This window comes from Melospiza georgiana, chromosome 12 (genome assembly GCF_028018845.1).
Source record: "Melospiza georgiana isolate bMelGeo1 chromosome 12, bMelGeo1.pri, whole genome shotgun sequence".
In the NCBI taxonomy this organism is placed as follows: domain Eukaryota; kingdom Metazoa; phylum Chordata; class Aves; order Passeriformes; family Passerellidae; genus Melospiza; species Melospiza georgiana.
Window position 1 is genome coordinate 199,644 of NC_080441.1, and position 13,831 is coordinate 213,474.

Below are 13,831 nucleotides of genomic sequence, written 5' to 3' on the forward strand. Positions count from 1 at the left end.
TGGGAGGGCAGCGAGACACCAAGGCTGAAGCCCCTAGCACAGCAATGAAACAGAGGGGTGGGGACTAGTTTTAATGGGATTTAGGACACCTGACTGAAAGAGGATAATTCCTGTCTGTCCTGAGGTCATGAAGCCTGCAGGGATGTCTCTGCTTCAGAGCAGAGGGATGGATGCGGTGCCCTGTGGTAGTGTGGGTCTGACCACATCCCCTGCTCGTACTGAAACACAGCCAGCCCTGTGGGCCAGGCTCCTGCAGGCAGTGCTGGGCTGCCTGAAGAACCACAAACCTCCACAGGGGAGGTGGAGGTGCTCGGTCATGGTGGGAGCGTGGGTGGGAGCTACAGGAGAAACCGAAAACGGTGCGAACTAGCATGGTCTGAGACGGGGGGAGAAGCTTGGAGCAAGTGAATGGGGAGGAGAGATCTGTGAGGAGTGTGTGTGTGGCCAAAAGCGAGGAGTAGAAAACGTGCTCATCACAGGCGGAAAATCTGTGATCAGTGCACATTTTGAAGCCTCCTGCAGCCCCCAGCCTCGATGGCCAGGAGCACCTGCCAGAGACCTTGGGCTGGGCTGTGGTCCCCAGCCCAGATCACTGAGCAGGGATCCAGAAGCTGCAAATTGCATGGTTGAGGAAAACAAAGAGGGGAGGAGAAAAACAGTCATTAAAGAAGTCCATAAATTCTGCAGCAAGGGCAGCAGATGCCAGCTGTCATCTCTCCTGCCTGTGGGTTGCCTGACCAACTCCAGCCCCTGCTCCCACAGCTGCCTTTATCAGGGCTTTTGTTTCTTGCCTCTGTTTCTTGGCTTGCCAAAAATAGCCAGTGGGATTCAGATGTGAGGTAGTGTGTGAGAGAGGACGAGAGGCAATTGCTGCCATTCCACTGTGTCCTTCTCCCCCAGCCCTGCCTGTTGCCATAGCTGGCACTGTTTGCTCTCCCCATGGAAAGTTCAAAGGTTGTCAATACATTGATTTTTTCCTTGACGTGAGGCCTCTATGCAAGTCCTCAGGCTGTGGATTTTACCATTTCCAAACTGATTTTTGTTCCAAGTTAAGGGGTTGAGAGGGTAATGAGTTTGCAGGGCACATCAGCAGGACTGGCACAGCGGGTGATGGATGAGCAGTGCTGCCCAAGCAGCAGCATGGAGATCTGCTGGGAGAGGTGTTTGTACGGTTCAATACACACTGATCTTACTAAAAAAAAAAAAGTATATAGATAGATATATAGATAGATATATATATAGATACACACATTTTATATATATATTTATATATACATATATATACACACACACACAAGGTTGCTCCAAGCCACATCCAACCTGGCCTGGAACCCTTCCATGGATGGGGCAGCCACAGCTTCTCTGGGTAACCTGTTCTAGGGCCTCACCCCTCTCATAGGGAAGAGTGAGGCTTTCTAATATCCCATTTAAGCTTGCCCTCTGGAAGTTTCAGACTTCAGTGTTTTTCCATGATGCACCCAAGGCTAGTGTTTCTTTTTTCCCTTGTTCTTTTTCCTACTCTCAAGACTGTGTTTGGGGAAGGAGAGGAGTGTCCAGCCCTCCTGCCCTTGATCTTCCACTTCTGCTGTGGCCTGAGACCACAGACCATGGCACATCTCCACCAAAGAGTTAAAAAACTCCCAGCCTGCAGGAGACATCTTGTCCAAGTGGTGGTAGACCAAAGGAAATCCTGTCACCACACCTAATTGCCAGAAAAAACACAAACTAAAAAAAATAAAATCTCAAACAGGCAGGAAGTCACTTATCTACAGCAAGTGCCTGGTGCAGCAGAGCAGTCTGTTTTCCATAAAGCATCCTTGTGAACAGAGTGCATGTGGGGCCTGAGGGATGGAAATGCATCTCTTGTCCTGGGACCAGGTGCTCTTGGCCTACTGCAGATATGGACGGCGATGGAAGCAACAGTCCAAGTGCCAGCATCACCTTTCACACCAGCATTCCTACCAGTAAATGAGAGATGTATGATGCTGCCATGGCATTTTGAGGAAATCAGTGATGCCCAGAGCAAGCACTGGCTTTGCTTTCATGGCAGAAACACAGGAAGCAGCTCCAAGGGCTAAGAAGTGACTTTTATCCTTTATTTGTTGAAAATGTCAATTAAAAAACTGTTCAAAATAAAAACATGTTAGAAAAGTTGAACTTGCATAAGTAGTTTACAGTAAATAAACCTACATGACAAAGATACACTGGAAGGCAGCTGACACAACATCCATCTAAAGACAGACTCACTGAAACCTATTTACAAAGCACTGTAAACAAAGTAAATATGGAAACATTGCTGTCCATCTGGCATGGCTTCTTTTCCTTTTTATTTTATTTTCTTGTCTTTTTTTGGCTTCTAGCTCTTGACAAACGCTTGATCCAAAAAGTCCCAGTGTGCCCTCCATCACATTACATCTCACAAACATGCATATGTACATAGCACGGGTTTCAACTGAGCCTGGGGGCAGCGAGGACACATTTGCACCCTCTCCCTTGGCTTGCTCTGCCTGTCAGCAGCCCGGTGCCGGCCAGCCTGGAGCAGGCAGCGGGGCCAGGCAGTGCCGAGGGCTCTGGGCACGGCCTCCCTGAGCAGCACCAAGTGCAGCAAAGGTCCTGCTCCTGGAAAACAATTCACAAGCACAGCAGCGCTTGACTGCTGACCAAATCACTCAGCTGTGTGCCCAGGGAGGGATGTGGGGAGCTGCTATCTGGCTGGGATGCTCTGGTGATGGCAAATGTAACCAGACCTCTGTTTTGCCCTAGAAATAGAATTTTCTCTAGAAACTCTTTTAAGAGGGTTTCTTATTACACTCCTTGACATGTTCTGGAGTCTGTATCTCCCAAAACGCCATTTGCAATGTCCTGGCTGAATTTTAATTGCAAGGAGAGAGTTGTAATTATTGCCTGTGTTATGTCCTTCACAACCAACATAATGGTGTGACTGTAATGACCTGTGGTGCCTCGGCACACCCTGGGACCATGCTGCCCTGTGAGATAAATAAGACATCATTAACAGAAGGTTATTTTTATAATACTGTTAAGGAAGGAAGGAAGGAAGGAAGGAAGGAAGGAAGGAAGGAAAACACCATTTCTAAACTAGGGTATAACACCAAATAAGATAAGGAGAGCTGATACATATGCATGTTGCCTGTATGCTGTGTTCAAGGAGCTGTGCAGGGACCTGGTGTTGCACATCCTTGCCTCAGGAGCGTTCCAGCTTTTGTCAAAGCATAAATATCTTCCCTATCTCAAGAGAAAGTTGTTCCTTTTCCCTAGCAGAAAGTCCCTGTGGGGCGATGTGGGGAGAAGTGGCCACTGGCAACATTCCCAACCTTTGGGAAGGAGCGATGAAAAGCATGAAATGGGCAGAAGGGAGCAGGGGACCAGCACATTTAGGGTTGCTTTTTTTGTCGAGCAGTGTTTACATTTCATATGGAGAAAAGCATGTCCTGCAAGAGGAAGCACAGCAAAATTATCATCTCCTAGGCTACCTGGACACTCAATGTGAAAATAAAGCAGGGGGCAGGAATTCTACATCATGCATAAGAAAAGGGATGGGGGCAGAACAGCAGTTACCTGTTGTGCCAATCATGAGCTGTAAGGAGGCAGCACTGTGCAAAATACCTTCCTATGCGCTCTGACAGGTGCTCGAGATCTGACTTCCCCCAAGGAGTTCAAACATCTTCATGTTAATTGCACATTTTAATCAGTATCAAGGCCACACAGGAACCACAGTATTGCTGGGCTCTAGTTCGCTACAGTCAACTAATGGGGGAAAAGAAGACGGATGGGAAAAGCTTCCCCAGTTGTGATTATCTGAAAAGAGAAGCATGGTGCTTTTTTGGTTTCTGCTCAATACCACCTCAGTAATGTTTTCATTCAATAAATAGGTACTGGTGCTTTTGGAAAGAATGAAAGTATTAAAAAGTGCTTAAGCTTCTTCTAGGAAAATGCTGCCCAAGCCTTTGTGAGCAACAATCACTAGCAGAGTTTGTATTTGCTCCCAGTAGCAGGTACAATGAGGTATTAGTTGCTGCAGATGAATTGTGAATCACGGACTGCTTGCTTACTGGTTCAGTTGTGATTGATTGTTTCTGCTTTATTTCCTTACTGGATGGAAGAAAAACTATTTTTTTCTCTATGACTTTTTTGTTGGTTTTTTTTTTTTTTTTGGTAACAAAATACCCCAAACCAACAAAATAAGGAGCAAGAAGACGCAAAGGATCCAGTTCCACTTCCCAAAAATACACCTGAGGTCACACACCACTGCCAGCAGCTTCTCCATGAATTCAAGCGATCAGGGATGACTTGCGCCCGGTGTCCTCCCTGCCACACTCATCTGTCTGTTTCAGCAGCCTTCTCACCAGCTTCTCCAAGTCCTTCCTGGATTTAAGCTCTTCCTCCAAACACTGTTTCATCCTTTTGTTTTCCTACAAGGTGAAAACCAAAGGAATAAAGATGCAGTTATGCCCATGCACTTTATGCAATGAGGTACTTCCATGCATCTGATGCCTCAGAGGTGATGAAAAAACAGAGACATTTGATAGGAGTTTGTGAGGATGAAGAACATAAGTGGATCAGACCATGAGTAACCCAAACAGAGTCCTACTACCTCACAGACCTGCATAGAAGTTCCCTGACTTTGGGCAGACAGAAACATACTCCCTGAAGCCTAATTTTATCTTGTGTTGAAGAACCTTTTTCCCCTCTGATGGTTTCTCCCACCTCCAGACTTGGTACTGAGGGAAGAAGACATATTTCCTTTGAGTCTATAAGAACTAGTGTCCACCAGACCCCTATAAAATGAATGGTCAAGTTGAAAGAGCTTTTGGAATAGGGGGAAAGTTTTTCATGTTACCACAAAGACCAGCTCCTCCTTCCCTCTTGCTTTCTCTAGCACTCAAGCATGGAGGATGAGAGGAAGTGGCCTCCAGCTGCAGCAGGGAAGGTTTATGTTGGATATTAGGAAAAGTTCTTCATGGAAGGGGTTGACAAACACTGGAACAGTCTGCCCAGGGAAGTAGTAGAGTCACCATTCCTGAGAGTGTTCACAGAATGTGTAGGTATGGCACTTCAGGACATGCTTTAGTGGTGAACATAGTGGAGGTGCTGGGTTGATGGTTGGACTCCATGATCCCAGAGGTCTTTTCCAACCTTAAAGATTCTATGATTCTGTGATTCAGGAAGGTAAACCAGAAAAACACTAATGCTCCTTTAGGAATTTGCAGGATTGGACCAGCATCAGCAAGACTTTTCCTGGCACCGACCAGCTGAAAATGATCCGGCACAGATTGGTTGGCTGTCACTCAACTCCCAGCACAAACAATCCCACCCAAATTACCTGCTTCAGCTCTTTGACTTCATCTTTCAGTGCATAAACTGTATCAACAAGGCTTCTGAAAAAACAAATTAAAGAAAAAATAAATCAGAGTTGGTGTGCAGGAAAACAGTGATAGCATGGGAGGTGCTGACAGGAAAGTTGCAGCCAGATTCTGCTTCCCAAGCATCAGGCTGCTGCCTGGGAGGGGACTCTGGAAACACAGCCTAGGAGCATTTATATGCCGCTGGTACAAAACTCAGGGCTCTCTTCTCAAACCTTGATACCTTGTTCTGCTTTGAGTTATCAGCAAAGGTCTGTGGCTTTAGCTTCCTTGTTTATGCTATGGCAATAAATAACAATTACTTTAAAGGTAGAAATGCCTGAGTATCTTTTGTAAAGCAGCCTTGATTCCTTGAGGCCGTGCTGCAAAAAATCAAATGTGAAAGGAACACACTGACTGGCTTGGAAAGGGAGAGGCTCAACATAGTCACCCAGATGTGCAAGTTACAGAACAGGCTGGGAGCACTCACAGGCTCGTGCCAGGCAGGCTCCCAAGGGGCAGCAACAGCTCAGTACATCAGCAGTTTAAAAAATTAGAGCCACTTGCTTGGTTCTGTCCTCACTGACCCCATTATCCTACATCTGGATAAGCCATAAAATGGGGATCCAGACTGCCAGAGGAATACAGCCATGTCAGGACAGCGGGGAGGGTGGCCCTGTCCTTAAAAGGGACAAAGTAGCCGCTGAAATTGTCTGGTGGTTCTTTGCTAGAATGAAGGCAGCAGTCAATGACACCAGGCCTGCTCCTCTGTGGAGGCACAGAAGGAGAGGGCATCATTCCAAAAAGGGACACAGGGATCTATCTGCAAGTGGAGAGCAGTCACACTCACTTTTCCTCTGTGACCGTCTGGCCATTGCTTCGTGTCTCCTCTATGATGATTTTCTCTTCCTCAGGAAGAAGGACTTGGGGGATGGAGTCTTTACGGGAGCCTGTGTACAAGAAATATTCATGAGGGAGAAAAAGGGGTAATCTTCCCTGGGGCCCATGCTACATCAGAGACAGAAGCTCTCATTCTTCCTGCTCCACCCTCAGCCTGGGGCAGACTGGAGATGTCAGCTACATCCCACTAACCCAGAGCTACAGCAGCAACTGGAAAATTTTCAAGAGTACTTATTGCATCTAAAGTTACATCATGACTTATAATTGAAACCATCTGAATAGGGTCAAGAGCTCCCCAAAGAACCATGGCCTCCCTTTTTTATATGTACCATTATTTGAAATTTCAGAGATTTAATTGGCTGCCATCTCACCAGCAATGATAAATAGTTATATTTCCAGAGGTGAAAATGTTAGATAGGTTCTTATAAATCTTAAACGCATAGCTGATTGAGAGATAATACTCATGCTTCCTTTCTAAAGCTATAAGCAACCTGAGATTATCATCAGGTAATCACTGGTGAAATTGCAGAGTCTCATCTGCCCTCCTACCTGCTTCATTCTCTGTGTTTAGGAGAAAAACAATGTCAACTAAACCACTAGGCAGATAAAGCTTCCTTATCTCAAAGATTGAACACTACAGTTTCCTAGCACGAGTCTCGTTGCTGTATGATGCAACATCTTTTTTCCCCAAAGGGGTTATCGGTGTTGTGGGCAGAGTAGGAGCTAAATAATGTGTTTGTGTGCCCACCTGAGCTGAGAGCTTGCTGGAAGCCTGCCCCAGTACAGTATGCCTCAATCACCTTCAGGATCTGAGCATCCTCCTCCAGCGCAGCAGTACCTGTAAAACATTGCAAACAATAACATGCACAAAAACCAAGCTACTCTGGCCTTGTCTCTCCCAGTCTTTGCTCCCAAGCCCCCTTAAGAGATCATGCTGTTTCTTTGCCTTACTGCCTCTGGGACTCTGGCCAATCTGTTTTGTGGTCCTTTACATTTTCTGGCATCAAGTACCATGAACAAATGGTGTGAAAACTTATCTCTAGCTGCTCATCTTGGCAAAGCTCAGGCGGTGATGCCCTACTTTGGGTGCAGGCAGCACCAGGAGATGGGCAGGCAAAGCAACCCTAGTGTGGGAGTTCTGGTACAGCAGCACCAGAGCAGGACTTGGAAACATGAAGTGTTAATTTCCAGCCTCCGCTCAGTGCCATCTTCTCAAGGGAGAGAGCTGATCCTGGAGCTGTGCATGGCAGCACGACCATGGCTTGACCGCGGTGATCGCGGCCTTTCGTGCAAAGCCACCAGGGTGTGCCCCAAGTGGGCTCTAGGGAGTTCTCAGGACACCCCTCTTTGCAGGTGAACATCCCTATTGCGATGGGGACCTTTTTGTTTCCTAATTCCCCATGGACAACACTGTTCTAGGACATGCTGGCATGGCCAGGTAAGGGTTTGTCCCAGCTGTCAGACATATTTTGGTGACTCTTGATGTGCAGTTTAATGCAGTTTTTAACTACCTGGAAGTAGTTCCTTGGCTTCATACTCAGAATAAGACCACCCACAACCCATGACCTTGTGCTAGCAACCACAAAGAGGGTGGTGGCATGTCTAACTGGGAGGGGAGGAGAAATCTGTCAGAGGCTGAGGACCCGTGCACTTCCAGAAGTCTCCCATGCTCAGGAGCATGTAGGCTCAGAGTGAGAGCATCCTGTCACATCCTGCACTGCAAGAAAGGGTGTTTTCAACGTCCCATGGAGATCACCGAGAACACAGAAATCTCCAGAAATGAAAGAAAAATAGCATCACAGAATGATTGGGGTTAAAGATCATCTAGTCCCAGTCTCTGCCATGGGCAGGGACACTTTCCACTCGACCACATTGCTCCAAGCCCCATCCAACCTGGCCTTGAACACTTCCAGGGATGGGGCAGCCAAAGCATCTCTGGGCAACACTTACTTTTCCGAATAACAAACTCTTCATCAGATGGTTTTCTCTCAGTTTTCCTTTTTGGAAGAAACTTCTTCATTGTTTTTGGACTTTTGCTAGAATCCTACAGAGAAATAGACTCTTGTGTTTAACCAGAACCAAAGGCAGTTGGAACAGTGGAGCAGCACAGATGGATGCAGCTACCCATGCTACACACAACACTTTAGAAAGCTACAAAGCAGACAGTGACAGAGTTGGGGAAAATTATAGTTTTTCCCCTTCATATGTACCCACTGCTCCCTGGAACAGCAGTGGGAATTGCACCTGCAGGTTTGTGTCAGGACAGGCTCCTCTACTAAATGCAGCTCTTCTCTAAAATCCTTTAGCCAAAGAATTCAAATACATTCATACCACTTTTAGTTGCTTACAAACTCTGTGGTCTGTGCTAGAAAACCCTAAAATGTTGCTTATTCCATTGACTTAATTATTAATATAAAAGAGTTGGCAAATAGCTCTGCTTCTAAATGCCCACAGTTTAAGAGTATAAATCCCATACACAAATATACACAGAGAAGAGAACAAACACACATAAAGTTAGTGTTTGCTATGACTCCATGAGTAAGAAACACAAGTTTTTATCTCCTTCACTCAGTTAAAAGCCTTGCTGATTTGGAAAGAATTAGAGTATTAGTAGGTTACATGCGATAGGGATTTAAAGGAGAAGAGGTATGCCAGGAGGTTTAAGTACCATAACACTAAATCCTTTCTGAGAGTTATCTTAAAATATATTTGCCAGCTACTACTGACTCTGACAATAACTTACAGATACAACGAGGCAAAATTAGGGTCATGCAAGCACAAGAAGCATTAACAGAAACAAGCATTCTGTGCCACGACGAGCCAAAGAGATGTATCTACCCTTACCTTTAAGATATAAGACATCCTCTACAATGAATATGCAAAGAAAGAGAAGATGAGTGTGAGAGACTGATGATTTTTATCACCAAGTCAATTAAATCCACAATTCTAAACCACATTTCAGTGTTAGTCCTGAGATTAATGCAGCATCCCCTCTGTCCTGGTTTTAAAGCACTATCAACATGCAAAGGAGCACCGTGTCATGCAAAACTGAAAATTTACATGTGAGACACAGGATGACTGGGCATTAATACACTCTAAACACAGAGAACATGCTTTCTTGGTTAGTAGTGGGTGTCTGTAGATGTTGGTTGCCTAAACTGGTGCTTGGGACCACGTGCCAGGAAGCGCTCAGGGCCTGCCCTCAACACCAACTCCGAGGGCCCCGGCCCAGCCTAGTCAGGATGTCAGGACACTCTGCCCACCCTGCTGACAATCTCCCGGGACTTCATCTGCTCAAAGGGGACCTTCCATCCTGACGGAAGGCCTGACCATGTCAGGCATCAGCACTGCAACACCTCCCTGCTTCACTGGCAGGGACAGGGAGCTCCCTGCACATCCCGTGGAGGATTCCATCCCTGGGTCCCATCCCTGGGATGCTTGAACCAGGGGGCCACGAGGTCTGCCCAGCAAAGTCCTGAACCCTGATGTTATAACGTCTTCACCTAATGGAAAGCAGCCAGGTAAAAAAAAAAAAAAAAAAAAGTAGTAGAAGAAATGATCTATAAATAATTTTCCCTTTGCTAAACTGAATCCAGACACCCACAGAACTTACCTGTTCTGTCATTTCAAATGATTACTGGAAACAGAACAGGAAAAATACCCAATTTCAATGGAAACAACAAGAGTGAGGTGCCATACACAAGCAGGGTCTGAGGTTTCCTGAGCTGGGTACAAGGAAGTGTACAAGATTATGCCATCCTATCTTACGCTATGAGAAGACCAATGAAGTAACACTGGATGTCTAAAAATCTCAGCTCATTTAATCAAACTGTCCCACTCATTTCCCTGCAAATAACCTTTGAAATTTGTATTTCTTCATTATATCTTCATTATAGGAAGGTGCTTGCATGGAGCTGTCAGCATTGCTTATTTTGTGCTCAGCTTTAAATTAAAAAACCTAAAATACAGTGAAATAGGGATTCTGTTTAGGGATTAAGTATCCCAGAGGAAGACATGAGACAGATGTGGATCTGCTCGGGCCAGCAACCAAACTTATTCCCCATCTGTCATCACAGGCTTGTGTCCATGAGTCTCTCGCCAGGCTCAGGCAGGACTGAGTACCAGGCTGTGCCTGCCCAGCTCTGCTGGACACGTTGGCCTTTGGCTTTCTACTGACATGGTCAGCACAGCTTGTTCCCATAGAAGCCACATTTTTTGGTCCTATGGCATTTTGCAGGATACCATCCAGCATCCTATCCCTTGGGACTCACTGTGGGATGGGCCCCTGTGGCAAAAACCTCTCCCCTGCTTTCGACACAGAGAGTTTAATTCCTGCTATGAGTGGCAGGGGACAAGAAACTGCAAAGGACCATGGTATTGTATCCATCAATCTGTCATTTTTCTCACAGAAAAATTTCTCTTTTACCTCAAGCCAATATTTTTAATTGACCACACAAGCAAGAAAGGGTTTAGCCTCCATTAGGAATTTGGAACATGCAAAGATTATGGGTCATTTTCAGTCTGCTCAGTTAGTATTTAACCAATTTAATTCCCAAACTGAAATGTGTTACTTGACAAATTCTAAGAAATAAATGCAACAAGATGCAATGAGGCTCCTCTACCTGGAGCAGCAGACCCACAGTTGTGCCAGCTGCCAGACTCTCCATCCCTAAGTGCTGGGAGGGCTGAGGGGATCCAAGCCCCCTCCCTGTCCCCATCCCCACTGGGGCAGAAACACTCCCAGGGCTGCTGTACCAAGAAAGGCAGCTGACTCAGACCCAGAGTGCTCACTCACTAAGAGGAACGTTACCTGAGATACTGGTGAGTAATTCCAAAAATTTAACATTTGGTAGGGAAAGAGAGCACTACAGTTGTGCTGCAGGGTGACAAGAGCAGTAGGTTGTATTTTGGGTTTTCCCACACCAGCTCCCAGCTCCCAGGCTGGGATTCCTGCAGATGAAGCAATCCCTGGGCTGCTGCCTCCCAGCAGGACCTTGCTGTGTAACACTTGGTGGGTGGCAAAGGAGGGTCAAGCCCCACGCCCTGCTCCAGCCACCAAAACAGGGTGGAAGACACAAGAAGCATGGCCAGGCATTTTGCCTCTTCCTCATGGTGCACTATCGCTTCTCAATCCTGAACCACTGAGCTGCTGCCACAGCTGGAGCTGGAACACATTCCAGCAGGGAGCAGGCCCCTGTCCACATCTCAGACCAGAGCAGGAAGGAGGAGAGAAGGCAGCTCCACCATGGCACTTCCAAAAAACAGGGCTCAATGGGACACCCAGATGTGGGACTGGTGAAATGCAGCGGCTGAGAGTGCTGGCTATGGCAGCCAACAGCTAACATCCAGCCTGCACACACAGGTACTCATGAGTCCCATGTAGCACAAAGCCCAGGACAGCGACCTACATCCATCACAGGACTAGGGCCAAAGAGGCAGAGTAATTTCTCTCAACATCCCCAAGAACCTACATTTCTGTGTCCCTGCTCTGGGATACGAAACCTGTACACAAGGTCTAGGGACTGTGTGAAATCAGGGTCCTGGATAGGGAGGTGGGATTATTACCTCTTTGTAACTCAGTGCTGCTGAAGGTCTGAGTGGAGGAGCAGGACGGAGGCAGCTCAAGCTCCAGGGCTTGAGGATTTTGGGGGGTTCCAGAGGCCCACGGATCTGCCCAGCTGAACTAAATGTCTGAGAAAATAGATGAGAAGCAAACCAAGACTGTTAACCACCAGACAAGGGAGAGAAGTGGAGGGGGATGGACAGGCGTTAAGATACTGCGACACCTAAGTTGCAACAAAAATAGGGCAGGATACATGTAAAATGGTACAAGCACAACATGGTTACACAGCAAAAGGCAGGATGTGTCTTAGAGCTGTGTGTTACCTCAGAGTCAGGCTGCTGCTGAAACAGAGAGCTGAGGCAGCAGCGAGGAACCCGGGCAGCAGAGGCCAGGAGGTGACACTTACTGAATGAGGACTCCAGGACTGTGTTTTGGAGACGGTGCTGCATGTCCCTTTGGTCAGCCTTTGCAAGTGGTCGAGCCATTCGTGCAAGTCCTGGCTGGTGCTGCAGGACACAGTGATCCGCTCCATCATGTTCCCTGTGGCAGAGGGTTAAATAACTGTCTTTAGCAAGTGGTAGAGACTCAGGAGGAAACACAGGGTGAGATCAGCTCAGCACAGCAGGAAATGGCTCCTCAGTCTGCACAGTCCAGTGGCTCCAAAAAGGTTAGGGCAAAGATAGAAGCATTAATCATTAAGAATCATTAAGGTTGGAAAAGACATCTAAGATCATCAAGTCTAACCATTAAACCAGCACTGCAAGGTGCACCACTAAACCACATCTACAATGATGATGAGACTGCCCATGCTGCTCCAGGCAACCACTGACAGTGTGGGAGCTGCAAGAAATGCTAAGGGAACAAGTAAGATGAATGTGTGAGGATTATTTAATGTTGAAGGTCATTAAACACAATACTTCCATGATGAATAGGATCCTGGCACTAAATACCACCAGCACAAACAGCTGCACTGCAGCCCAGGCACTGAGCATGAAATGACCTGTGTATACCTACAAGCAATGAGATACACTAAATGGGGAAATAGGATGAAAGCTCCCTCATGACCAGAACCAGGTATCTGTCAATAAATGAGGCACTCAGAGCTACAAGGCATGGCTACTGGACGCAGACAGCGCAGAGCAGTGCTACTGGGGCGAGAGATTTGTCCCATACAAAGCACTGTGGTCTCCAAAGGCAGCCAGAGGCAGAGCTCCAGGGCACTTGGAGGAGATTGCCTCAAGCAGGACAGAGTTGCTCAGAAATTCAGACAACACACGGTAAAAGAGCAGGAGAAAGATCATGGCAGGGGGTTAGTGGGAGGCGGACCAGTACTTCCAGTGGCAACTCTTGCTTGCACTGGGAGGACTGCCCCAGGCAGAGGCCCCACTGACCTGTGATTTCAAACATGTGCTCATTCCCTTCGGCATCTTCCAGCTTTGTCAGCATCATTCCTGTCAAAGGCAGCTTTCCCTGGGAGAATTGAAGAGCAGTCAGTGCCAGCAGGTGTTGTTCTGCTTGTTTCTGCTGATTCCTTTCTCTTTGGAAATTGCCATTTAAAATTAATTTGTGAAGGCTTCGGACTGCATGAAGAGTCTCCTCTAATGTATGGAACTAGATTTCCCTGCACAACTAGGTCAAACCCCAGAGATGAGGCTCCCATGACAACTGAGTCATCCCTGGCTCATCTGCCACCCTTTCCCTTCATTCAGCGCAAACCTTTTTTACAGTCAAGTCAGAAGGATCAATTTCCCCTGGCTTTTTCTGAAAGCCTTCCCCATCCCTCTGATTTGCATGCTGAACTGCCTGCTCACCTTACTCCCACCAGTGGGTCAAGCCAGAAAACCCAGCCAAATATTTCCCAAATCTTTCTCATCTTCCTTGCTACGACAAATGTCACATCAAAACAAGAGCATCCTTTTCCTGGCAGTATTGATGGTTTCAGACAGCCGGAGAAAAGCCAAGCTCTCAACAGCCATTGGAGGGTATGTAAAATGGTAAAACACAAGAA

The 13,831-nt window shown here is 46.8% G+C and overlaps 1 protein-coding gene across 4 annotated transcripts in view; it reads right to left on the bottom strand.

The window, feature by feature from the left end:
- Nucleotides 1–2,075: 2,075 nt before the first annotated feature.
- Nucleotides 2,076–13,831, bottom strand: part of ARHGEF6 (Rac/Cdc42 guanine nucleotide exchange factor 6) — a 37,204-nt gene continuing 25,448 nt past the window's right edge. For 2 of the 4 annotated variants that reach the window (XM_058032352.1, XM_058032353.1), the window contains exons 13-21: nt 13,215–13,293; nt 12,230–12,363; nt 11,826–11,951; nt 9,105–9,125; nt 8,211–8,304; nt 7,009–7,098; nt 6,211–6,310; nt 5,342–5,396; nt 2,076–4,430 (exon numbers count right to left, since the gene is read on the bottom strand). In XM_058032352.1, coding sequence (XP_057888335.1) covers nt 4,290–4,430; nt 5,342–5,396; nt 6,211–6,310; nt 7,009–7,098; nt 8,211–8,304; nt 9,105–9,125; nt 11,826–11,951; nt 12,230–12,363; nt 13,215–13,293 — 840 coding nt within the window. In that variant the 3' untranslated portion in view covers nt 2,076–4,289. The remainder of the gene's footprint in view (nt 4,431–5,341; nt 5,397–6,210; nt 6,311–7,008; nt 7,099–8,210; nt 8,305–9,104; nt 9,126–11,825; nt 11,952–12,229; nt 12,364–13,214; nt 13,294–13,831) is intronic. The other 2 variants (XM_058032350.1, XM_058032351.1) reach the window with 2 other exon arrangements.